Source organism: Sorex araneus, chromosome 2 (genome assembly GCF_027595985.1).
Source record: "Sorex araneus isolate mSorAra2 chromosome 2, mSorAra2.pri, whole genome shotgun sequence".
Classification (NCBI taxonomy): Eukaryota; Metazoa; Chordata; class Mammalia; order Eulipotyphla; family Soricidae; genus Sorex; species Sorex araneus.
In genome coordinates, this window is record NC_073303.1 from 189,561,510 (window position 1) to 189,588,998 (window position 27,489).

General features: G+C 47.9%; 1 protein-coding gene across 1 annotated transcript; it reads right to left on the minus strand.

Annotated features, from left to right (window-relative positions):
• Window positions 1–27,363, minus strand: MRPL39 (mitochondrial ribosomal protein L39). Its single transcript, XM_055129115.1, has 10 exons — window positions 27,260–27,363; window positions 25,647–25,853; window positions 22,161–22,300; window positions 17,477–17,576; window positions 15,740–15,807; window positions 11,795–11,907; window positions 8,329–8,394; window positions 7,194–7,347; window positions 5,580–5,627; window positions 1–121 (listed from the first exon to the last, which is right to left on the minus strand). The coding sequence occupies exons 1-10, from the start codon at window positions 27,318–27,320 to the stop codon at window positions 47–49; spliced, it is 1,032 nt and encodes a 343-aa protein (XP_054985090.1). The 5' UTR covers window positions 27,321–27,363; the 3' UTR covers window positions 1–46.
• Between the last annotated feature and the right edge of the window lie 126 nt (window positions 27,364–27,489).

A 27,489-nucleotide genomic window follows, 5' to 3' on the forward strand; every position in this document is an offset into this window, starting at 1 on the left:
TGCATAAAAAAATCTTTTATTTTAATTTACTATACATAATTAAATTTTAAGGAGATGGAGATGGAGATGGAGATGGAGATGGAGTTTCTGCTGTAGTGTCTTCACTTTGCTCTTCAGTTACCTGTAGAAACATAAATAGTGGCTTTACCTTTCAAATCAACACTTAGCTTTCTCCTTCACCCACCATTTAGGGCCATCCCACAGTTCTCTAATGGGCCCTGGGTTTTCCCCTTCATTAGTAATTTTTAGGGCCAGAAAGATATAGGGTGAAGGCGCTTGCCCCAGATGACCGAGCCCAGTTTGATTCCTAGCACCACATATTGAATACCACCTTTGAATACCACCAGGAGTGACCCCTAAAAACAGAGCCAGGACTAGCCACTGATTATTGCCAGGTGTGGACCCCAAGCCCAAACTAACATACACTCCCACCCCGCCAAACAAAACACTCAGAAGTAAATTTTATAAAAAGTAAAGCAGGAAGAGAAACAAGGCCAATATCCCAACATAAATTACTGCAATTCTAGTAAAAAATAAAATCCGAGGCACACAGGATGAGGGTTTTCTAATTTTGTCATTTTATTTTTCATCTATAAATGAAGCCCTGCGGATAAGAAACTGTACAGAAGTGCACCAACAAAGTATTTTAAAGCGGTCTATTTTGCTGGAAGACAGGACCATTTTGAACAATGCCTGACTCCCACCCCGTAAAGACAGGTGCACATTCTCTCATCACCAGTCAGTCAACACCACAGAGCACCACAACCACAAACGCAGCCCATCACTGACCAAAGAAGCCATCACCAACTCAGGTCTGTGTGTCCTAATTTCTCGTCGATGGCATCCAGATATGCTAAACATTCAGGGCTAACTCTATTTCTCATCACCCCCAAATCTGCCCCACCTCCTGTACTGTCTTTTTTTTTTTTTTTGCTTTTTGGGTCACACCCAGCAATGCACAGGGGTCATTCCTGGCTCTTCACTCAGGAATTACCCCTGGCGGTGCTCAGGGGACCATGTGGGAAGCTGGGATTCGAACCCGGGTCGGCCGCGTGCAAGGCAAACGCCCTACCCACTGTGCTATCACTCCAGCCCCTCCTGTACTTTCTTTCAAGAAAAGGTCTACCTGCCTGTCCAGACCCCTTACCTGAGTCAAGTGATAATCCTGTTAATTCCACCTGGGAAACCCACCAGAGTCCCCAAGCTCACACCTGAGCCCGACAATTCATAGTTTTCTACGCCCCTAACAAGAATCCCGGTTTCAGCGGCCGCCGTTTCCCACGCCATCCCCAGAATGGCAGAGCTGAGCAGTAGGTAACACCTGTGTTCAAATCCTCTGGTCACGGGGCCAGAGAGATAGTGCAGCAGTGAAGACTCTTGTTTTGCATGCATCAACCGGGTTCTATCCCCGGCACCCCAGATGGTCCCACCAGGAATGATCCCTGAGGACAGGGCCCTGAGTGAACCCTGAGCACCACCCGGTGTGACCCCCAAAACCCAAGAGAAAAAAGTTTTGAAACTCTGCAGTCACCCCGATCACCTTCCGGAGGGGAATGCAAAGTGTCCATCATGGCAGGCAGGCTCCTTGGAGACTATGCCCGCAGATTTCTCTGGAATCATCGCCCAGTCTCAGTGCGCCTGAACACTGAGACTCAGTGCCACCGACTGTGTTCACGCTTCCTCCGTGTCCCAAGACACGTGGCTTCCTCTGAGCCCATCCCCAAGCTCCCTCCTAGGACAGCACCCCCCTGGACTGCTTGTATTCAGCCTGTAGCCGTCCCCAACTCCAGGGGCCCTTCCTCTCAGCAACCCTGCGCTGAGACCTGTGCTTCCCAATGTCCCAGCCCCACGCGTACGACCTCCTGGCTGGGTCTAGTGACTCCCAGGAGAACCTGGGAGAGGGTGTGGCACATTTTCCGACGGCCACTTCCTGTCCGAGGGAGACTCGGTCAGTTCAATAACCAAGCACTTTAATCCACTCCCTGTGGACAGGCAAAATGAACCGCGGAAGGAAACGGAACCCAAGCACGTTTCCGAAAACTGCCACTCACAGGTTCCCGTTAGCTCTCCGGGGCTACTGGCTCGATTATACATGCATTCTTCCTGCCTTCGAAGTGTTTCCACTGTCTCTGGACACTCCCCGAATTAAGTGCTCACTTAAACTTGCCCCCGGGCCCTTGGGAAGCTGACTTTCAGTGAAACGACACATACCCAAAGCAGGCCCGTAAATAACACTGTATGTCAGAATGTCAGCAGAGTTTCCGGGTGGGGGGTGGGGACTTTTGGCAACCCCCGGCAGTGCTCAGTTCCTACACTGTTCCAGGGACCACAGCAGTGCTGGGGACTGACATAGGCCAGCCTACTGCACACACAGCACATGAAACAGCCCACTGGGCTATCCCTCTGGCCCCGAGGATATTTTATTAAATCAGTATTACAGTAATAAATTAAATAACATCTTTGAGAACCTGTTGGACTCACTTCTTTTCTAAATGATCACTGTAGCTGCCCAAAGTTATTCTACCCATCCATTCAAATATTTTTTTTTCTCATGAGAAAAAAAAAGGATACTTTATACAAAAATATTATGGCACAGTACCTAAGCAATAAATCCACTAATATATTAATTCATGTATTAATAATTCTAAGAATAAATTATGATTCTATTAATTAATAATGAAGACTAAATTTTACACACACATGAAAAACGAGGACATAGAAAGAGAATGAGAACAAGTCCAGAGAGAACGCTCCTTAAAAAATAAAACAAAGCAAGACTGAGTTAAGAATACAAGATTGTATTGAAAGTTGCTGAAAGTAGGGTTTTTTGTTTTTTTTTTTTCTTTTTGGGTCACACCCGGCAATGCACAGGGGTTACTCCTGGCTCATGCACTCAGGAATTACTCCTGGCAGTGCTGGGGAGACCATATGGGATGCCAGAGATCGAACCCAGGTCGGCCGCATGCAAGGCAAACGCCCTACCCGCTGTGCTATCGCTCCGGCCCGAAAGTAGGTTTTAAAAGTTCTCATCATAGGGGCTGGAGCGATAGCACAGCGGGTAGGGCATTTGCCTTGCACGCGGCCGACCCGGGTTCGAATCCCAGCATCCCATATGGTCCCCTGAGCACCGCCAGGGGTAATTCCTGAGTGAAGAGTCAGGAGTAAACACTGTGCATTGCCGGGTGTGACCCAAAAACCCAAAAAAAAAAAAAATTCTCATCATAAAAAAGGCAACTACCTGGTACACTATAAAGTTTCCAGTTATTACCGTACATATACAGTGTTATATTAAATAATGTAAACTTGAAAAAGGAAGTTATATGGCTGATGTATGCTTTCAAGCTTGACTGGAGTGGAAAATTGGGTAATCAGGAAGGGGTGATAAGGCCAAAATAAAAGGCACCTGTCAAATAATGTAACTAAAAGATGAACACTTACCCTATAAAAGAATGAAGATAAATAGAGTGAAAAATATAATTATTCCTACTTCTAAAATGTAAATGCTAATGACGCAGAATAAGCTAAAAAAAAAAAAACCAAAAAAACCAAATCTTAAGTATTCAAATTTGATTGGCTTATGACCAGGACATTTCAATGTCAACAATAAAGGCAGTTTTAAACTATATCTGTCAAATCTTCATCTTTAAATTTTCGTTAAATTGTGGTAAGAAAACAGCTCTGGAGGAGAGGAGTGGAGAGCTGGTCCTGGGACTACGGTGTTGGCCTTGCGACGCTGATGGTCGACCCCAGTTCCATCCCTGGCACCACACGTGGTCCCCTCCCACCTCCAGCCTGAGCACAGAGCCAGGAAGTGCCCCTGAGCACTGCAGAGTGAAGACAGCTATAGGCCGGAGCTCCGGCTTCCATGGAAGAGCACACGCGTCACGTGCTAAGGCCATGGGTTCCATCCTCAGCACCGCAGAGAAGAGAAACAGCTGTGCTGAGTCACTGCCTGAGCATTTCACAGGAGACAAAGATGCTCACATCTGGAGTCAAAGCATCTGACTCCAGAGCTGAGCTCAGGGCTCCTCCCACAAATACCGCTTTGCTTTTCTCGGGAAAATTTTCAGATCCATGATTTAGACTTCCACCCTCCCTCCTTTGAAGTGATAAATAGCCCCAACCTGTTCAAAACTCTCGGTTAGAAATCTGGAGCCCCCCACTTTTCGCCAGGATGAGACCCCGAGCGGCCCCACGCGAACAGCTCCTTGGTTCCTGAACGCCCACGATCCCGGAAGCCCACTAACTACTTTCAGCACCCAGCGGCTCCTTGCAGAAACGCCTCTAGATTGTGAACCAAGCTGCGGCCCCATGCCGCCCCTGGAGGGGAAAGGTTTTTCTCTCGGCCTTTCCTTTAGCGGCAGTGTGGTGACCACCATCTTTTAGACCCCGCTAAACAGAGGTACGAGCTTGCAGTGACGTGACTTCTGGCAGAAATTTCTCTGGACATAATTACTAAAATACCAGAAACCCAAAACTGCGTGGCCATGACCTCATACGCTCTTCTCATTCTCAGCAATGGAAAACAAATTATCAAATGCTGCCTTTTCGGCAGGTCTGATTGTTGGGGGGAAATTCCAAATAATAATAGTGAGTTTTCTGTTGAAATATTGAACATAATCAAAGTAAAGAGAGAGTAAAGTGAAAATCATCAGCTGCACAGGCCGGGGGTGGGGGGTTGGGGAGGTGGGATGGGAGGTATACTGGAGTTCTTGGTGGTGGAACATGTGCACTGGTGAAGGGATGGGTGTTTGATCATTGTATGACTGAGACTTAAGCCTGGAAGCTTTGTAACTTTTCTCATGGTGATTCAACAACAACAACAAAAAAAGAAATCTGGAGCACTGGCTTCCTCTGTGTGCGTGCAGTAAACTGTGCTTCCTCTGTGCGTGTGCAGTAAACTGTGCTATCAGCTAAAACAACCCTCGGGTTTCACTTCCCCAAAGTGGGTGCTCACTGCTACCTGCTGACCCCAAGAAGGTGGCCTGTTCAGCAGGTTAAAATCCACATGCTTCTAGGCTGGAAAGATAGTGCAATGGGTAGGGTGCTTGCCTTGCACACAGCAGACCCGGGTGGGTTCGACCCTCAGCATTCCATATGGTCCCTAGGGACCGCCAGGAGTAATCCCTGAGAGCAAGCCAGGAGTAACTCCTGAGTATCACCAGGCGTGGCCCAAAAACAAAAACAAAAATAATGATTTTTAAAAATCTAATGTTCTTAATTTAACACCAATTGTAGTTCCTAAACACACTGGTTTTTTTTAACATAAAACCTAATTAACACTATTACAAACATTAAGAACTATTTCTATAGTAATATTCTTATCTACCTTCAAATCCTACAGTACCATTTCCATGAAACTAACAAATTAAAAACAAAAGAGAAATTGCTAAATTACAACTTTCCTCTTGCCAAAGTATCACTGCAATCAACCACCACATACTGCTTCAATTGCTGAGACAGATAATTACTTTTTTCTTTCTCTCCTTTTTTTCTTTTGTTGCTTAATTTTAATGAGAATTTCTTCATAGACGAGTACTCATTAGCTGTCAAAAACACTAACCAAAATAAGCACTTACCATTTTCCGAGATCTTTCCAATAGCTTATCCCATATTGTAAAATGTGCCTTAAGAGAGAGGGGAAAAAAAACTTACTATGAATTCAAGAAATTGAAATAAACAAGGCTGGGGGCTGGAGCAATAGCACAGCGGGTAGGGCGTTTGCCGTGCACGCGGCCAGGCCAACCCAGGTTTGAATCCCAGCATCCCATATGGTCCCCTGAGCACCGCCAGGAGTAATTCCTGAGTGCAGAGCCAGGAGTAACCCCTGAGTATTGCTGGGTGTGACCCAAAAAGCAAAATAAATAAATAAACAAACAAACAAGGCTGAATCTTTATACAGGTCTTAAGCATAGCAAATGCGTAAAACTCGGGCAACACTGTTTTGGTTGAGTTGTCACAGACAACTAGGGAAACAGGACTCTAGAACAGTGGCTTTGCTCAGCAAGAAAAAAGGAATAAAGTCCTAAATATCCCACCCTTCCTCTTGTCCATCGGAATCAGCACCGTTATGCAAAGAACTCCTTGCCATAGGAAGGAAAAACCCGCCCCATTTCCCTGCACATTCTACATGGCTCTTTCCTGCGTGCAAAGAGCTTCAGCCATCTAGAGGCCATCCTTTGAGTCAGAAGCCACCTCAAGGACAGCATCCTTAGGAGCCAACTGTGGGGAGGGCAGATGTACTGCCGGGGGCGTGGCCGCAGGCGGCTGGCCTGGGTTCGAGTCCCAGCAGCTCGTGTGACCCTCCAGCAAGGGCCACAAGGGATAAGGGGGCAGACCCAGGAGAGAGCCCTGGGCACAGCAGGGAGTGGCCCCCCAAGCACCACAAAACCAAGCCGACTCTGGAATTCCCACGCTGAAATGGCAGTCTCTGGACGATTTTAACAGTGACTTCGAAAGAACAAGTCGAAACAAAGACAACAGTAAAATACTAGAACACGTTTCCTTGATCCTTCATATTAAAATGTCTAAAGTTAAAACTGTGAAGCACAAGATGACCGAATAAGGGTCATTCATTTTATTAAGACAGTTAAAAGTGGACAATGAGAGATGGGGAGTCGGTGAACGAGCTGGTAAAATTGACTAAATACATAGGAACCCTTCTGAAAAACAAAAAACAAAACAAATTAAAAAAATGTTGGGTTTACAGGGAAAACCATGCCTGTCTTTAATCACAAACCCAAACTATAAAATGTTAATTGAGTGAAAATTAAAATACATGCCCTTTAAATTTGGGGTGGAAAAAAGTGTGTCAAGGCGCTTCCTTTGCAACCCACCAACCTGGGTTCAAATTCCCAGCACCACCAGGGGTCAGTACCGAGCACAAAGCCAGAAATAAAACCCTGAGCAGTGGGTAGCCTAAACTGTCACTGTCACTGTCATCGATTTGCTCGAGCGGGCACCAGTAACGTGTCCATTGTGAGACTTGTTGTTACTGTTTTTGGCATATCGAATACGCCACAGGGAGCTTGCCAGGCTCTGCCGTTCAGGCGGGATACTCTTGGTAGCTTGTCAGGTTCTTCGAGAGGGACAGAGGAATCGAACCCAGGTTGGCCATGTGCAAGGCAAATGCCCTACCCACTGTGCTATTGCTGCAGCCCAACCGATGAGCTAAAACCTGGCTCTTCACTTACTCGTAAGTGAACGGGTAAGGAGAGACCCTGGAATCTCCGTACTAGATCTGGCCCGGTAGCCGGAAGATTGTGCACCGCTGACACTTCATACTGGAAACAAACGCTTGTTCTTGGAATAACGGGGCCTTCATTCACATCAATGAAGTCACCAAACCTGGTTGGATGATTAAAAAATAATAATAATAAATAAATCCTTAGAGTCAAATAATTTACAATAGATTAACAAAGAATTTCTTTATACTTTCCTGCAAAATTCTCTCATTCTCTCTCATTCTCATTCTCTCTGTCTCTCATTCTCTCTCTCTCTGTCTCTCTCTCTCTCCCTCTTTTTTTTTTTTCTTTTTGGGTCACATCTGACTATGCTCAGGAATCACTCTTGGTAGGCTCGGAGTACCATATGGGACGCCGGGGATAGAACACGGGTCGGCCATGTGCAAGGCCAGCACCTTACCCGCTGCACTATTTCTCCAGCCCCAGAACTTCTTAAGTTTTTTAAGTTCACTGAACGCATCATGCAATCAAGTAAATCCAATGTCTAAACTGATAACCTACAAGAACTCAATTCATCTGAGGTGAGAATTCAGCGTGTGGGACAGCTCCTCCGGAGACACAGAGCAGGTTTCTAGGGGGAAGGAGTTGGGCTTGAGCCAAGACACTGGAGTATGAGGAAACAGAGAGAGGCTCTGAAGTCACGGCTGCAGCAGGCACTGTCTTAGCCCCCTCGGCCGTGCCACAGGAAGCACGCGCTGACGTTACTGACACGCAACTCGAGTAACGAGGCAGCAGTCACATTTCTGTACACACATGCACTGTCATGCATAAATCATAATGATGACTATTTTGCCCGCTTTCAAAACTCTTAACACAGTATTTTTAAGCAAGTTTCCAACTCTTGAAATGCAAAGGTAGAAAAAATAAATAGAATGAGGAACAGAAACCACAACTGCCCTGAAGGTGACTTAAAACTCAGAATCACCACTACTATCAAAACAATGAGCAGAGCAAAAAATGAGGCAGCGAGAAGAGGCGGCGCCAAGTGCAAATTCTCCTGTGGCCGGCAGACGCCGTAGCTCAGCAGCCATGAAACCGAGGCTCCCCCTAAAGCAGCACGGACGGTCTTTCAAGTCTTACTGACCTGTGGAGCTTGATTGTTCTTTCAGGATTCTGAGATGCCTTTTTTTCTATAAAATCCATTTTATACCTAAATAGAAAATAAAGAAAAAAAGATTTTAAGTCTAGGGGCTGGAGCAATAGCACAGTGGGTAGGGCATTTGCCTTGCATGTGGCCGACCCGGGTTCGATTCCCAGCATCCCATATGGTCCCCCAAGCACCACCAGGAGTACCTGCTGAGTGCATGAGCCAGGAGTCACCCCTGCGCACTGCCAGGTATGACTCAAAAAAGACACACACACAAAAAAATTTAAGTCTAAATATGCCCCCCTTCCCCCAAAAAAGACATTCAGAGTTAGACAATCATTTCTCTCTTCAGCTAAGGGTTTCTGTGACTGCTTTACACCTGGACCCTTAACCTCTCCCCTCCTTCAATCTGGCCATAGGCTACGGCTTCAACCAAAGGGCTCTGGTCAAAGCCCAACAGCCACAGTCAAGCTAGAAGTTTCCATCTGCTCCCACTGCTCATCCCCACCCCAGCTCCTGCCGGCTCTTTCCGCAGCCCGCATGATGCCCCCCGCTGCCTGGCACTTGCCCTTTCCGGACAATCCTCTCTCTGCCATTCTAGCTCTTTTGACACAAACCATCACCCCCCCCCCGCCCACCCCCCCTCCCCCCCGCCTAGCAGCTGCCAGCTTTGTGCAGGTTTCACCGTCACTTACACCTATCCTGAGCCAACGCCTGTGTACCCAGCACCTCCCTGGCCATCCCCTTGGGTGTTTCCACAGCACCTTAATCTCCAAAATTCTCAAACTGCGGCAAAAATTGACCCCTTTTGGGGCCGGAGCAATCGAACAGTAGGGAGGGTGTTTGCCTTGCACGCGGCCAGCCTCGGTTCGATCCACGGCATCCCATATGGTCCCCTGAGCACCGCCAGGAGTAATTCCTGAGTGCAGAGCCAGGAGTAACCCCTGTGCATCGCTGGGTGTGACCCAAAAAGGAAAAAAAAAAATGCCCCCTCTAATCTCCCCCAACTTTTTCCCACGAAACAGTCCTGAATTTCCTCCTGAGTAAACGGCACCGTCAAACGCTCAGTCAGTGAAAAGTCTCAGCGGTTTCCTTGACTCCTGACTCACTCACAAGGCCTTCCATATCTAAATGTTATGAGCAAATCCTGACAAACTTATTGCCCAAATTCCCCTCGGCTACGCCCACTTTTGCCAATACGGCTGGTAGCACACAGCCCACATGCGCTTCAAGGCTTGGCCACCTAATACGAAAAGCCTCGGAGCTGGAGAGAGAGAAAAGAGAGCCAGCAGCCCCCAGCCCCCAGGGGTCCCCCTGAGCCCCACCAACACATCACTTTGGGAAATTGCCTCAGAGTAAACTCGGGTGGTGCATTCTGTTCCCCAAAGTAGCTAAAGAGAGTACGTATTCATCAGTGGTCCAATCAATAGCTTAAGAAAGAATCTTCCGGTCCCCTGAGCACCACTAGGAGTAATTCCTGAGTACATGAGCCAGGAGTAACCACTGTGCATTGCCGGGTGTAACCCAAAAAGAAAAGGAAAAAAAAAAAAAGAATCTTCTGAGGTACATCACTTTTGAAAATGCCAAGCTAAAGTACGGATCTCAGAGACTTTTTGAAACTAACCCATGATAAGTGTGCCTAAATTTCCAGATTAACCTAAAGAAAGTCTAATCTACAACTTCAACCATTTTCCAAGGCATCAGAATCTAGTGCCTCTATTACGGCTTTTTTTTTTTCCCCCAGAATAATTTACTTGCATACTAATTAGTTCTGGTTTTAATCTGGTTAATAATAAATTTTATCTTATGTTCTGAAGAAGTTATTCTGAGTGAGAAGAGAAACTAAGAAGTTAAGGAGTTAATATCAAGGACATACAAGGCACTGGCTGAACGCTACAAGAAAAAAAAATCCAACCCCATCAGAAAAGGAGGCGATAAAATGAACAGAAACTTCCCCAAAGAAGAAATCTGAGTGATCAAAAGGCACATAAAAAAATGCTTTTCATCATTAAGCATCAGAGAGACACAGAGCAAAACGAGATATCATCTCATACCAGAGACTGGCACACATCCACAAAAACAAAAGCAACCAGTGTTGGCACAGATGTGGGGAGAAAGGGACTCTCCTTCACTGCTGGTGGGAATGCCGACCGATCCAGCCTTTTTGGAAAACAATACAGACGTTTCTCAAACCACTAGAAATTGAGCTTCCATTTGACCCAGCAATACCACTTCTGGGAATATATCCCAGAGATGTAAAGAAGTACAGCAGAAATGATATCTGCACGTGTATGTTTATTGCAGCACTATTTACAATAGCCAGATCTGGAAAAACCCCGAGTGCCCAAGAACAGATGACTGGTTACAGAAACTTTGGTATATCTATACAATGGAATAGTATGCAGTGGTTAGAAAAGATGAAACCATACATGTAAGTGGATTAACATGGAGAGTATCATGCTAAGCAAAATGAGTCAGAAAGAGTGGGACAGATGCAGAATGATCGCACCCATTTGTGGAACATAAAGTAACAAAATAGGAGAATAACACCTAAAGATAGTAGAGATAAGGGCCAGGAGGATCGCCCCTCAGCTTGGAAGCTGATCTCACGTGCTGAGGGAAAAGGCAGGTGGGATGGAGACGGGACCACTAAGTTAAGTAAATGATAGTTGGAGGGCTCGCTCGGGATGTGGTACATGCGTGCTGAAAGTAGACTATGGACCAAACACGACGGCTGCTTAGTGCCTGTACTGCAAACCATAACACCCAAAAGGAGAGAGAGAGAAAGAGGGAATGTGTCTGTCACGGAGGCAGGGGGAGGGAAGGGGTGGAAGTGGCGGGAGGGACACTGGGAACATTGGTGGTGGAGAATGGGCACTGGTGGAGGGATGGGTACTCGAACATTGCTTGATTGAAACGTAATCACAAAAATTTGTACGTCTGTAACTGTATCTCAACATGACTCACGAAAATAAAAAAAGAAAAGAAAAGAAACTAGGAAGTTAGGTGGGATTCGAAATATTGACCCAAAATTAATTTTAACAAACTGCTGGCATTTTCTCTTATTCCTTTTATTTCAAGAGTGGAAAGGGGGAAAGGGAAGGCTTCAAAATGCACAAAATAATACTTTATTAGCACAACATAAAGAAAAAGGGAATTATGCTGACGTAAAAAGAAGACTGATCATAAAAATAGAAGTAAAACAGTAAACAATTATGGAGGGGCGGGTGCTGGGAGCAGGGAGGGGGTAATTCTAGCAAAGTTTAAAAAGATTCCATGAGGGTAGCTGGGGCTTCTCTCTGTGAAATATATGATGAGGTAGGCAAGCATGAACAGACTGAAATAATGATCTGAGAGCTGAAAGCCAAAGGATATCACGTATCTCATAAAACTTCTCAGAGCTTTATATTCTTCACTCCACAAAACTTTGGGAAATTTACTGTTTTTAAGGACGTTTACTTACTTGTTGTGCTGAAATATTTCTAATGCCACTTTTGCATCAACATCCAGAGTTTCAAATGGGAGATCTTTATAAATTAAAGTGCGAGCATCATTTGTGAAGGAACGCAGGTTCTCCTGAAGAGACAAAAGCATTAACTTTCTGTAATGATTTCATTTTTCCAGGGGCTGAAGAGACACGGGACAGCAGGTAAAAATGTTTGCCTTGGGGCTGAAGCGATAGCACAGCGGGTAGGGTGTTTGCCTTGCACGCGGTCGACCCGGGTTCGATTCCCAGCATCCCATAGGGTCCCCGGAGCACCGCCAGGAGTAATTCCTGAATGCAGAGCTACGAGTAACCCCTGTGCATCACCAGGTGTGACCCAAAAGGGAAAAAAAAAGTTTGCCTTGCATGCAGCCACCCTGGGTTTGATCTCCAGCACCCCAGAAGGTCCTGTGAGCACCTCCAGGAGTGATCCCTGAGCACTGAGCCAAGAGTAAGCCCAGAGTGCTGTTAGTGGGGCCCAAAAACCAAAGAAAAAATAAAATTTCTTCATAAGTCATCTTTACATTACAAAATCAACCAAAGCAAAATGAAATTTATAGGGGAAGTTCATTCATTTGCAACAATGGAATACTTGGATCATTTAATATGGGCATGTTACGATTTCTCCCATTTTTACCACTCCCAAACTTGTGGCTTATTGTATTTACTCTATCAACTTGTTTAAGTATAATTAAACAAAGAATCATTAATATTTTATCTCAATTAGATCACCTTACATGTGTTTACTACAACAGTGCAATAAGGAGAAATGTGAATAAACAGCAAGACACAAAAATGTTTTCACACTATGAGTAAAATTAAGATTTTCAGAGGCATGGGTCAAAAGTTATGAGTGATGTCCTCCTACTTATTAAGTGTATGGCTGCCAACCCTGTATGGGGACTGCATAAAAACGTGGGGCTGCAAAAGCTCAGTAACAGCTGAAGGTCTTTGAACAAGCAACGACCAAAAATTAATTCAAAAGCAACCGTGTCGTGCGTGCAAGGGCTTCCAGCCACGCTTACTTTGCTGCGTTCCCAGGCAAAAGGGGACAGACGGCGAGTAGGAAAAGTTACGGAGCCCTAGTCTAGGTGCTTCGGGAAGTTTCTCTGGGTACTGTAACAGCATCGTTGGCCCTGTCCAGATTGTTCAGTGTTATGAATTTCTGCATACTGATGTCACTGTTTCACAATATAATGATGAAAACACATTAGTGTATTAGTGTTTCTGAGATTTTTTTTTAATTAACAAATATGTTCTATCCTATAAATTTCTAATAGTCAGAAGATAAAAATACTCTAATAAAATACTCTAATAAAAATACTCTAACACTCGCTTCATAAAAAAAGATTTCCAGGGCCAGAGCGATAACACGCCAGGCAGAGTACATGTCCTGTAAGCAGCCGACCTGGGTTCAATCCCCAGCATCCCGTATGGTTCCCCGAGGATCTGAGACGTGACCCCTGAGCACTGAGCTGGGGGGGTGGCCCCGAAACAAAACGAAAATAAAATGATTCCCGTAAATATTCTAATTTTTTACACAAAATGACTTGTGGGTGTGGGGGGCCCACACACAATAGTGCTCAGGGCTCACTGGCTCTGTACCCAAGGATCACTCTTGGGGGGGCTAGGGAGACCATGTCGGGTACTGGGGGTCCGACCCAGGTGGGCCGGCGTGAGAGGCAAGCTCCCCACCCATTGTGCTCTCGTAAAGGCCTTTGCCGATGCTTATGTAAATAAGCTGTAACAGCGTCACATTCATAGTTTAATAGAGCATTTGAGGGGCTGGAGTGATAGCACAGTGGGTAGGGCATTTGCCTTGCACACCCGGGTTCGATTCCCAGCATCCCATATGGTTCCCTGAGCACCGCCAGGGTCAATTCCTGAACGCAGAGCCAGGAGTGACCCCTGTGCATCGCCGGGTAGGACCCAAAAAAGAAAAAAACAAAACCATAGTTTAACAGAGTATTTGACTTTCTCCAAGGGCTTCAGTCTGGCACGGAGCCTGCAAGTAGCCAGCACATTTTTTCTGTTTGTTTGTTTTGTTGTTATTGTCGTTGTTTGTGTCACACGGGGCAATGCTCAGGGATACACCTGGCTCTGCACTCAGAAATCACTTCTAGCAGTGCTGGGGGACCATATGGGATGCTGGGGATTGAACCCAGGTCGGCTGCATGCAAGGCAAATGCCCTACCCGCTGTACTATGGCGCTCCACTTACCAACACACACACACACACACACACACACACACACACACACACACACACACACACACACACACACACACACACACACACACACACACACACACACACACACACACACACACACACACACACACCCTTCTTGAAAGTTTTCATCTCAAGTTCCACAAACAAGAGGTGAATTTTAATCCTTTCGTTTTTACTAACTCTTTCAGGAATGATTCTGCTCCTGGATTCAGAAAGACAGGTCCAGACCTGATGAAGGATGGGCCCACCCCTTCCCCGGCCCAGGTGTCTCTACCTCTCTGTGTCTCTCTCTCTCTGGCCCATGTGTCTCAGTCTCTCTCTACCCTCACCCCCTCTTTCCTCTTTCTACCACCAAAGTTCTCTCCCTTCCCCCTCGATGGTAAACACCAAGTTCTAAATAACACGGACAGGATTATATTTTAAAACTGGATCCATGGTGAAGGGATGGGTATTCGAGCATTGTATAATTGAGATTTAAACCTGAAAACTTTGTAACTTTCCACATGGTGACTCAATAAAAAATTAAATAAAAAAAAAAAAAAAAAAAAAAACTGGATCCACCCTGATTCCAGCCCTCACTTTCAGGAAACCGACCCCTATGTTTCGCTAGACCTAGGATGGCCCACTCAGGAGAAGTCACTGCCAACGTAATCTTAAGACAACAGCAGAGATGTTACGCTGTGAAAACGTAAGTACCGGGGGGAGCGGACAGAGCGCCTTGGGTACTGGCCTCTGCTTTGCTGATCTCTGGGCTTCCCAGGTTGTGGGACATGAAGTTTCACTTACAAGTCAGCCGTCTGCTCTTCTCCCCAGCCAGAACTAGGTCTCTAGGTGTGACTTCCAAAAGCCTATTTACCCTGTAGCACAGTGGCACTGTCTTCCCATTGTTCACCGATTTGCTCGAGCAGGCACCAGTAACGTGTCCATCGTGAGACTTGTTACTGTTTTTGGCACATCAAATACGGGGAACTTGCCAGGCTCTGCCATGCGGGCGGGATACTCTGGGTAGCTTGCCAGGCTCTCTGAGAGGGACGGAGGAATTGAACCCCAGTTGGCCATGTGCAAGGCAAACGCCCTACCCGCTGTGCTATGGCTCCAGCCCTATTTACCCTATTTACACACACACCTTGATCATCCGCCACAGCCAGACCCTATGGGAACCCAAGTCCCAGACCAATAGACCATTCCCGGGGAGGGGGGTGGGGGCTGTCTAGACAGATGTTGCTACATAGGTGATGTTTGCAGAAGACTGATCCTGCCACTCACTCTCACTCTCAGCATGGCCCTTCTGCAACCGGTGATCTCACAGCAGACAACAGGCAAAAAAAAGGTTGGGTTTGTTCTTTTTTGGTATTTTTTTGGTCAGTGGCTGTCAATCAGTGCTCGGGGGAACCAAGGAATTAGAACTCCAGGGGGGCTAAGCTTCTCTAGTTCTATAATATCTGGGCATCTCCAAACATTCCTATTCTCAAGAAGAGTTAAAAAAAAAAAAGGAATAAAGCATTTTGACGACAAGGGGAAAAAGATCAGGCGGGATAGAAAGCTCCCCTGCAATGACGCACAGTTATGGATATCCTCATTCATGCGCCTCTGTCTGCAACACACTCTGAAAGGAAGCACCGAGAGAGGGGGCGGATACACGGGGCGTGATTCCGACAAGCCTCGCACGCCCTCGCTCAGGAGGGCGCTCACCTTTGTCGGTGTCCACTCATCCAGTCTCTTATCCAAGGCCACGTCGTAGCAGAAAGCTCCAGCGATTACTAGACATCCAGCCAAGATAAAAAAAAAAAAAAAAAAAAAAAAAAAAACAAAGTTGAAACTGTGAGGGAAGAACGCAACTAACCACAACAACTGAATGTATCACTTATCACTGTCACTATCATCCTGTTGTTCATCGACTGGCGCCAGTAATGTCTCCATTCGTCCCAGCGCTGATATTTCAGCAGGCTCTCCTTACTCGTTCTTCCCAACGATTGAACAATGGAATGTGTAGCCCATCAAGTGAGGGATGAGCCATTTTTCCTGCTCTACAAGCTACAAAAGTGGGGGCTGAAGAAATAGTCTAAGGGGGCGCGGCACTTGCCTTGCACGAGGCCAACCCAGGCTTAATGCTCGGCATCCTATATGGCTTCCTGAGCACTGCCAGAAATAACTCCTGAGTGCAGAGCTTGGAGTAACCTCTGAGCATTGCTTGTATGGCTCCAAAAGAAAGGGGGGAAAAGAAAAAAAAAAAAAAAACCTAAGAAAGCGTTACTATCATCCCAATTGTTTGCCATACATCTAACTTCCCCCTGGCCCCCAAAAAGTTGACACGTCTTTTGTTAGCCCCAAATTATAAGTAGTTTTTAAACAGTCAAATTTTCTTCAGGTATATTATCACTATAGAGACAATTATTATATATAATTGCTAGGCACAAAAAAAATCAAAAGGGGCTGGAGCGATAGCACATCGGGTAGGGTGTTTGCCTTGCGAGGTCAACCCGGGTTCGATTCCCAGCATCCCATATGGTCCCCTGAGCACCGCCAGGGGTAATTCCTGAGTGCAGAGCCAGGAGTAACCCCTGTGCATTGCCAGGTGTAACCCCCCCCCAAAAAAAAAACCTTCATTTATATTCCCATTTCCTCATTTCAGACACATTCAACTTGGAAATCAATTTTTGCAGGGATACGAAATAAACACGAAGAGAAAGCAACCCCATGAAATTTACATTCTGGAGAAATGTTCTTGTTTGATTCAACTATCAATTAGTGACTTCTAATCATTAAATAGGATGGTTGTTATCCATAATAGATGAATATATATGTCAGATAAAAATTTAGATTAAGGGGATCGAGCGATAGCACAGCAAGTAGGGCGCTTGCCTTGCAGGCCGGCTGACCCAGGTTCGATCCCTATGTGCAGAGCCATGAGTAAGACCTCAGCACAGCTGGGTGTAGCCAAAACAATCCACAAAATTTATATTAAATTAGAAATGAACTTGGGGCTGGAGCGATAGCACAGCGGGTAGGGTGTTTGCCTTACACGAGGCCGACCCGGGTTCGATTCCCAGCATCCCATATGGTCCCCCAAGCACCACCAGGGGTAATTCCTGAGTGCAGAGCCAGGAGTCAGCCCTGAACATTGCCGGGTGTGACACAAAAAGCCAAAAAAGAAAAAAATTAGAAATGAACTTTATATAACATTAAATATAGACAGCACGGGTCAGGGCGAGAGTACAGCCAGCACGGCGCTTGCCTTGCACGGGGCCAACCCGGGTTCTATCCCCAGCATCCCATATGATCTCCAAGCACGCCCAGGAGTTAGTCCTGAATTCAGAACTCAGGAATAACCCCTGAGCATTGCTGGGTGCAGCCCTAAAACTTTAAAAATATATACTACACTATTCCAAGGCAACAAGACTCATTTATTTCCTTCAAGGTGTACATTACCAGGAACTTCCGGAGCTCTGACCAAAGTGATCACATATTCATCCTTGAACGCCCTCTCGATCACGCAGCCCAGGATCATGGCACAGGATCGCCAATACGCCTGGAAAAATAAAAACACAAGCGCGACGCACACTGAGACCCGCTGACATTTCTTCAGTGTTCACATTCCGGTTGAGTTTTTGACTCGAGAAGTTATTTCTCAAACATATATCCAGCCTCAAAGGCAGCGGGGGTAGAGAAGGGACCACCAAGTAAATGATGCTTGCGGGGCTCGCTCGGGGTGGGAGATGCGGGCTGAAAGAAGACCATGGACCGAACATGATGGCTTCTTAGTGCCTGTATTGCAAACCATAATACCCAAAAGGAGAGAGAAAGAGGGAACGTGCCTGCCACAGAGGCGGGGGTTGGGTGGAAGAACACTGGAATATTGGTGGTGGAGAATGGGCACTGGTGGAGGGATGGGTACTCCATCATTGTACGACTGAAACGTGATCACGAAAGCTTGTAAATCTATAACTATCTCCGGTGATTCATTAAAATTTATTTTTAAAAAAACCCATTACCATCAGGCCACGTAAAAAACAGAAAATAATAAAGCACCAACTTCGTGTTGTTCGTAACATCCTGCAGGAGATACCAAACACCAGAACACTCATCAACTAACAGATACTTATTTGTGCATTTGTTTTGCTTTAGGGGCCACACCCGGCGGTGCCCAGGGCTTACCCCTGGCTCTGCACTCAGGGACCACTCCTAGCAGGTTTCGGGCACCACATGGGGTGCCGGGGATGGAACTGATGTTGGCCGCACACAAGGAGGCACCTCACACACCCACTAGATAACCTCTCCGGCCCCTACATTGTTTACTTGGTAGTAATGAAACTTACTTATTTTTAACCAGGATAAAGTTAACTTACTGGCAAACTTATACTAAAGTCAAATGGTAACGGGTACCTGTTTGTACCACATACCAAGTAGGGAGGAAAAACTCAACTTTCAAGCACTAGATCTGCCCCTCCGGCTACTGATTAAGCAACTTAACGGTCATGATTCCAGAGACACACAAGCGAATCTCGGAACGGAGCGGCTTTTGACAGAAATGCCTCTGGACTCTGCATTAGGCCACCTGCGCTGGGCCACCCGAGATGGGAAAAGGTGTTGTCCCTGCGCCTATTCCCCAGAGAGCCAGGGGGCCGCCATCTTCCAGAGCTCACTGGACAATCCAGGTGCGGGCCAGCACTGACGACACACACTGGGCCTCACATATAGGATAGGGCTGGAGCCGGCCCTTCTCCTCCCCCGCCTGATGAGACCCCGAGATGCCGCACCACCAACGGCCCCACCGGCTACTCAGTAAGCTCCTTAGTGGTCATGAACCCAGAGACACGCAGACGAATCTCGGAATCTCGGGACCGAGCAGCTCTTGGCAGAAATCTCTCCAGACCTAATGACTGAAATTTTAGAATTCCAAGACTGCGCAGCCACACACTATCGTATGCTATTCATAGTCAGCAACAGAAAACGAATTGTCTAATGTTGCCTTCTCAGCAGGTCTGCTTGTTAGGGGGAAATTCGAAAAAATAAGAATGGTGGGACTGGTGTTGAAATATGGAATGCAATCGAAGTAGAGAGCGTAATGTGGAAATTATCTGTCACACAGGTAGGGGGAGGGGTGGTGGGGGGGATATGCTGGGGACACTGGTGGTGGAAAATGTGCACCGGTGAAGGGATGGGTGTTTGATCACTGCATGACAGAGACTTAAACAATAAAGCTTTGTACCTGTTCTCATGGTGATTCAATAAATAAATTTATTTAAAAAAAAAAAAAGAAGAACTATATCTGACTCATGCCGTAGCCCTCTGAAGACAGCCCCGTCAGTCGAGTCACTTACGGCAACAAGTCATTCGTGACAACTCAAACGCTGCATAGCAAGGCCACCTCGAGCTGCCTGGCCGCCACCTTACCCACTGACCAGGGACACGCGGACACGGGCATCCGTGCGACGCCTTCGGGTCATCAGGAGAAACGCATGTCCTGCACGCCTGTCAACTTCTGCCCCGCGCCCACACACCTGGAACTGGGCGTGTGGCTCTCACACGCTGACCCCCAGGAGGTCAAGGGGGGGGGGGGTTCACCTGACTGGATGAAGCAAAAACTGCCCCGGAGCGTACCCGACACAACCACGCACCCGACACAACCACGCACCACACACGGGCAAAGGACAAGCCAGGCCTTGAGGGAAGCAGCAGAGGGCGCGTCCCCGGCTGGCCCTACTCTAGACGGCGCCAGTGTCGGCCAGACCCAAAAGCCAGAACGTCTAGGCGCAAATCTGGGTCGACCACATTCTGAGCCAGCGACCTTGCCCGGGCTGCTGAACTTCACTGTCCCCATCCGCCTGGAAAATGGGGACAATAGCACCCATTTGTGTGCATTTTTATGAAGACTGAAATGACCATGCCCAGTATCTGACAACACTTGCTCTTATTCCTAGATGCCCATTCTTGTTGGCATTTTATTTCTTAACAATGTGTATTGGATATACCAAAAACAGTAACAATTGACAGTAAGTCTGTCAATGAGAGACGTTACTGGTGCCCGCTCGAACAAATCGATGTGCAATGGGATGACAGTGACAGTGACAGAACAATATCTACACAGTGTAAATATTCGCCAATATTTACACACAGCATAAGGAGTGACAGTGGGATTGACTGTATATAAATCTCGAACTCGGTGAAGCAGGAATATGGCCCCTTCTTCAGCAAGGCCAGACTGCAAGGGGCCGGAGCCATAGCACAGCGGGGAGGGCGCCTGCCTTGCACACAGCCGATCCTGCTTCAATCCCCAGCCTCACATAGGGTCCCCGGAGCACCACCAGGAATCATTCCTGAGCACAGATGCAGAGGAAGCCCTGAGCATTTCTGGGTGTGCACACACACACACACACCCCATCCCACAAATAAAAAGAATCCTCTACATGAAATACATTCAACTACACTAGGAATGATCGCATCTGGAGACACGAGCCACGTATTGTGAAGCACTATAGGAAAAAAAAAAAACACAAAGATGAATTTTCAGAAGCTGAAAAGGTTCCAGAGAGCAGAACATATCTGAATTATGAAAGACAGCATTTTAATAGAGACAGAAGGAAAATGCTCTGTACTGAAGGACGAGCATCACCAAGAGCAAGGAGGCTGGCCAGGCACAGAGCAGGGGGGACAGATGGAGAGGGAAAAGCGTAGGGTGAGAGGATGACTCTCATCACATTAAGCGAAAGGAGTCAGAAAGAGCGGGACAGACACAGAATGACTGCACTCATTTGTGGGCTGGAGCGATGGCAGGGCATTTGCCTTGCACGCAGCCGACCCGGGTTCGATTCCTCCGCCCCTCTCGGAGTGCCTGGCAAGCTACTGAGAGTATCCTGTCCACATGGCAGAGCCTGGCAAGCTACCCATGGCATATTTGATAGGCCAAAAACAGTAACAAGTCTTACAATGGAGACGTTACTGATGCCTGCTTGAGCAAATCAATAAGCAACGGGATGATAGTGACAAAGTAACAAAACAGGAGAATAACACCTAAGGATAGTAGAGATAAGGGCCAGGAGGATCGCCCCTCGGCTTGGAAGCTGATCTCATGTGCTGGGGGAAAAGGCAGGTGGGACGGAGACGGGACCACTAAGTAAATGATGGTTGGAGGGGTCACTCAGGATGGCACATGCGTGCTGAAAGTACACCATGGACCAAACATGACAGCTGCTTGGTGCCTGTATTGCAAACCATAACACCCAAAAGGAGAGAGAGAGTAAGAGGGAATGTGCCTGCCACAGAGGCAGGGGGTGGGAAAGGGTGTGGGTGGCGGGAGGGACACTGGGAACACTGGTGGTAGAGAAAGGGCACTGGTGGAGGGATGGGTACTCGAACATTGTTTAAATGAAACATAATCACGTATATTTGTAAGTCTGTAACTGTCTCTCACGGTGAATCATCAAAATAAAAAAAATAAATTAAATAAAAAAAATAAAGAAAGAACTGGGGGAGGGGGAAGATGATGACTCTCCAACTGTCAGATGTGCAGGGTCTGGGAAGCCATGGCAACAGTTATCAGGGAAGCGGCTTGTTTTTTTGGCCAGGGGAGAACCCGGTCTAGGAGCATAAGGGGCCACACCCGGCAGTTCTCCGGAACCGCACGCAGCGCTGGGAACCACGGCAGTGGGGCGGGCCCCTCGCAACGCATACGTTGACCTGTATTCTCTCCGGACCACGGCGGGCAAACTCCTACCGAGTAATGAAACTCTCCCAGAAAACCTGAGTACTTAAAAACGGAGGCAAGGGGAGAAGTAGAGACATCTGAAACACTACGAAAATAATTCAGGGAAGAGAGTCAAAGACTGAATTCGAGCAGCAGCCACAGGAACAGAAAAAATCACTTGCCAGAGACCCAACAATGCAAGTTGGTAAGACGGGGGAGTTTTCTCAAACTGAGATACAGAGCAAGGAATCACATGGTATTCTTCCAAACTCTGAGGGCATTTGACATGACATGCAAAACACTATTAGCAATGACGCTTTTGGCCTTGGTCATCTGCCCCAAGAACTTGGCCATCCGCATTTCACACTCTAGAAAATAATGAGGAGGGGAAGGGGACCATCAAAGAAAAGGATGCAGGGCCGGAAATACCTTATTCACTTCTCTCGGATCCCGATCTTTGAAAGTCAGAAACTGAATTTCACAGGACTTGGTCAGAGGCTTATACATGTCCCAGGGCTCGCCGTCCACAAGCGCCAATATGGATTTCTTACAGTACCATTCACTCAGGTCTAGAATTGAAAGCAGATGGGTCTCAGTCTCACAAAACCCAGGGGACAAGCTAATGTGGTACTACATTAAGAAACCAAAAAACAAACAAAGAAAAAGATTCTGCAAGCTGTCCTTGGAGGCTAGAAAACTACTACGAGGGCCAGAGCAAGAGTGCATTGGGGAGGGCATTTGCTTTGCACACGGCCAGCCCAGATTTGATCCCCAGTATCCCATATGGTACCCCAAGCACTGCTAGGAGTAATTCTTGAGTCCAGAGCCAGGAGTAACGCCTGACCATCACCATGTATGGCCCAAAAGCAAACAGAAGAAAAAAATAAAAACCTGAAACAAAAACTACTGCATATTCCATTTGTAATCAAGAGAAAATAACACCCTGATGTACTGGTTATTACAAAATTACCCAAAGAAGCTGCAAAACTCATTAAGGATAAGTCTATCTTAAAATTAACTGGTCAGGGGACCAAAGCAATAGTACAGCGGGTAGGGCGTTTGCCTTGCACGTGGCTGACCAGGGTTCGATCCCCAGCATCCCATCTGGTCCCCTGAGCAACATTAGGAGTGATTCCTGAGTACAGAGCCAGGAGTAATCCCTGATCATCATCTGGTGTGACTCAAAAAGCAAAAAAAAAAACCAAAAAACAAAATTAACTCGTCAGTTATTAAATATCAAAACAATTTTTCAAGAGCCACACTTAAATATTCGGAGAGAAACATGAAAAATGTATAGGATATTAGCACACATAACTTAGGAAAATATAGACATTATTTGCCCACAAAAAACTCTGCTCTCCATGGGTTTAGGTTCTTTCTCCCAAGCATACCTGGTGGACTCTGAGGTAAATACGATCGTTTTTAAGGTTTAGTCTTATGACCGCAAGTTTTCTGAATACACAACTCTCCCCAGCAGTGAGCTAACCATAGCGTTTAAATTATCAGTAACATTCAGGAAGGCAGGATCGTGTTTGTTTTTATTCACTCAGACTTCTATCTAGAGCCTAGAACCCAGCCTGAAATATAATAGGCACTCAACAGAAGTTTAATTAGTAATAAGCAAGTGTCAGAACCCTGAAGGTGAGCTCAGAAACTTCCCCAGTACCTGTGATATGCATAAGCCTCCTTGAGGGTCTGGACCTGGTCGGCTACTCCGCTGTTATCCTTACGCCTGTCGTACTAGCAAAGGCGCAGCAAACGCCCACCAATCCGTAACTACCTTCCTAATTCCAGTACCAGAGTAAATGAACTTGCCCAGTGCATGATTCAGAGGTCAGCTTAAGCTGATAACTGAAGCTGTTCGTCCCTTCATTTTTTTCCAGTTTTTGAGCCACGTCTGGCTGTTTTCAGGAATCACTACTGGCAGTGCCAGAAGATCAAATCCTGGCCAACAGCACGACACGCACCTTACCCACTGTACTGTCTCCGGCCCCCAAAGTAAATAAATGTAATTTATTTACAATGTAAGTAAAGACACTACTGAGTTTGGGAGCTGGAGCAATAGCACAGCGGGTAGGGTGTTTGCCTCGCACGTGGCCGACCCCAGCATCCCATAGGGTCCCCCGAGCAACAACAGAAGTAATTCCTGAGTGCAGAGCCAGGAGTAACCCCTGTGCATCACCAGGTGTGATGCAAAAAAAAAAAAAAAAAAGACATTACTGAGTTCTCCAAATATCTGAACAATGCATCTCTCTCTCTCTCTCTCTCTCTCTCTCTCTCTCTCTCTCTCTCTCTCTCTCTCACACACACACACACACACACACACACACACACACACACACACACCCTCTATGGAGTGTTTTGCAAACTTAAATGCGATCACTTCAACAAGAGCATCTAGAAAAAGCACTGTTAGTGTTGAGCACTGTTAGTGTTGTGCTCAGGTGTTCTCAGGGAAGGGACGTGTGTCGGGCCCATGCGCAGGGGCTTATTCCTAGCTCGGTGTTGGGGGTGCGCCCAGCTGCTCAGGGCACGGAAGACCAAAGTGTGTCTCCAGCACACCGGCACGGGCTCCGTCGGCTCACAGAGCTCTCTTTAGCCCCATAAAAAGCGTCCTGCTCAACGATAAACTACAGGCTGTTTCCCTGTTTCCGCAGCAGGTCACACTCCACGCACTCTCTGCTCCCCAAGGACCCAGGCAGATGCCGAGCTCAGCGATGGAGCGCTTGCCGTGCAGATGGAAAGCCCCGGGCCTGAGACCCTGGCCGGCCAAAAGGGAAACCAAAAAAAAAGGTTTTTTTACCCAATGAACATTTTTAATCACACACATACAACACAGAAACACAGCAAACAAAGAGGTAGGTGGCAACGGGAACTAAACAATGAAAGTTGGGGCTGGAGTTAAAAGCACAGAGGGAAGGGCGTTTGCCTTGCACGTGGCTGACTCGGGTTCGATTCCCAGCATCCCATAGGGTCCCCCGAGCACCGACAGAAGTAATTCCTGAGTACAGAGCCAGCAGTTTTTGGCAAATCCAAAACACAAGGGGAGCTTGCCAGGCTCTGCCGTGCGGGCTCGATACTCTCGGTAGCTTGCCAGGCTCTCCGAGAGGGGCGTAGGAATCGAACTCGGGTCGGGCGAGTGAAAAGCGAATGCCCAACCACTGTGATATGCCAAAAACAATAGCAGTAAGTCTCTCAATGAGAGACGTTACTGGTGCCCGCTCGAACAAATCAATGAGCAACGGGATGACAGTGACAGTGACAGAGCCAGCAGTAACCCCTGTGCATCGCCAGGTGTGACCCCAAAATGCCAAACAAAAAAAAAAAATACAATGAAAGTTAGGCTTCCCAAAGGTAAAGACAACCCAAAAACGTCACCAGAGGCAGAAAAGTCCCCTTATCCTTAGGCCCTTTCTTGAAAGTCATGCAGAGTGGCCCCGGTTCATCAAAAGGGGCAAGCGACAGAGTGTTCAGGCTGACTTCGTCCACCAGAAACAACTCGACACGCTCAACTGGACCAGATAAAAGCACATCCCAACGGGGCCAGAGAGACAGTACAGCCTAGGGCGCTTCTCTTGCACGCTAACGACCAGGGTTCCATCCTGGGTACCACCTACGTTCCCCCGAACAACGCAGGGAGTAAGCCCTGAGCACAGAACCAGGAGTAAGCCCTAGGCACAGCCAGGTGTAGCACGAAATAAAAAAAAACAAACACACACACACACACAAAAAAAAAACACATAAAATAAAGCACATCCCAAGGTAAGCTGTGATTGCATCTAAATCACCAAGAACAGACAGGTCAGGGAGGTTCGAGAAACAAAGCGTACCTCGAGACTTCTAGCATCTGATCTCTGCACCGATTCAACCACACAACAAGGAGGGTTGCCGTGGGGCGTTCCACTTGCTACTTACGCATCGCACAACTGTACGGCGTGGAAATGTTCTTGTTCATCACAAACAGAGTGCCAGGGTCTGTTTTCCCAACGTGCTTCACTTCAATCTTCTCAGTACGGGGAGTTAACGACAGCTGCCTTGCCTTCTCTTTATTAAAGAGCTCATTCTGCATTTCTACCAATTCGTTCGGAGCGAGCCGGGAAGCTGACGATGTCGCTATAAATCCTGTGTAGACCGAGGGGGAAAAAAATATAATAACAATATACATATGTCCGGGTTGGAGCAGTAGCACAGCGAGTAGGGTGTTTGCCTTGCAAACAGCCAACCCGGGTTCGATTCCTTCATCTCTCTCTCTCTCGAAGAACCTGGCAAGCTACCGAGAGTATCCCACCCGCACAGCAGAGCCTGGCAAGCTACTCCTGGTGTATTCAAGATGCCAAAAACAGTAACATGGGGGCTGGAGCGATAGCACAGCGGGTAGGGCGTTTGCCTTGCACGCGGTCGATCCGGGTTCCCAGATGGTCCCCTGAGCACCGCCAGGAGTGATTCCTGAGTGCACAGCAGGAGATACCCCTGTCCATCGCCAGGTGTGACCCAAAAAAAAAAAAAAAAAAAAAACAGCAACAAGTCTCACAATGTAGACGTTACTGATGCCCGCTCAAACAAATCGATGAACAACGGGACAACAGTGCTACGACAGTGCATACATATGTCCAAACCAGACCTCACACGTATCATCAGCCTTAAAGCCAGGACCTTTAAAGAAAAAATAATAATAATAAATAAAGGGGGGGCCAGAGAGATAGTGCAGTGGGTAGGGCACTTGCCTTGTACTCTGCTGACCCTGATTCAATCGCCGCATCCCGTATGAGCACCGCCAGGCGGATTCCTGAGTGCCGAGCCAGGAGTCACCCCTGAGCACCGCCACGGTGTGCCCCTATCCCACCACACCGTCCCCAAAAAAATCCATCTCTACCCAGCGCTCTGGGGTAAATCAAGGTTTCTCTAGGGTTCAGAAGCCCCAGCAAAAGTGGCGGAAGGAAAGCCCGCCCGCCGCGCATTTCCCTTGGCCCTTAAGCCTATAGCAGACCTTCCTCCCTCTAGTCCTGGCCACGGTCCAAGCCGGGTGATTGACAGCTGCAGGTCACCGGGAAGCGGGAGGCGAGCAGGTGAGCCGAGCTGCTGCTCCGGCAAGGGCCTGGGGTGGGGACAGGCTTGTCCCCTGGCCAAAATGATCTCTCTCCCGGGGAGCAGGAGAGCAAGGAATGCTGCCTGCATTTTCCGAAGCCCCCCCAGAATAAGGCGATCGGGGGGAGGGGAAGGAGGGGGAGGAGGAGGAGGGAGCACTGGCAGGGGCCAGCTGGGAGTCGACCCAACAGGAGAGCAAGAACGTGCAAGCGCCGGGCTCCCAAGCGACAGGTCCCGGGGCTGCCCCTGCGGCCCGTCGCGGCCTTCCTGGCCCCTCGGACCCCCGGGTGGACCCCCCCGGCCAAGGGCGGGGTGCACCGGGACGTCCCCCCTTCCCCCGTGTCGGGGCGCGCCGGACCCCCCATCCCAGGACCCGCTCAGGGCGGAGCCCCTCCTCGCGCCCTCGCTCCCGCCCCCCCACCCCCACGCTCGCAGGAACTCACTCCATCCGGCCCGGCCCGGGGCCCGCCACAGCCGCGGGCCCAGCAGCAGCAACCGCGCCATGGACTCGGCTCGCCCGTCGGACCCGCGCGGGCCGTCACTTCCGCCTCCCCCGGAAACTCGGGCCCGGCCCGCTAGGTTCCGGGGCACGCGGCCGTTCCGCGCCGCCGCCGCCGCCGCCAGGGGGCGCGCTCGCACCTTTCGCTCCGACCTATATAGCGGCTCGATTCCC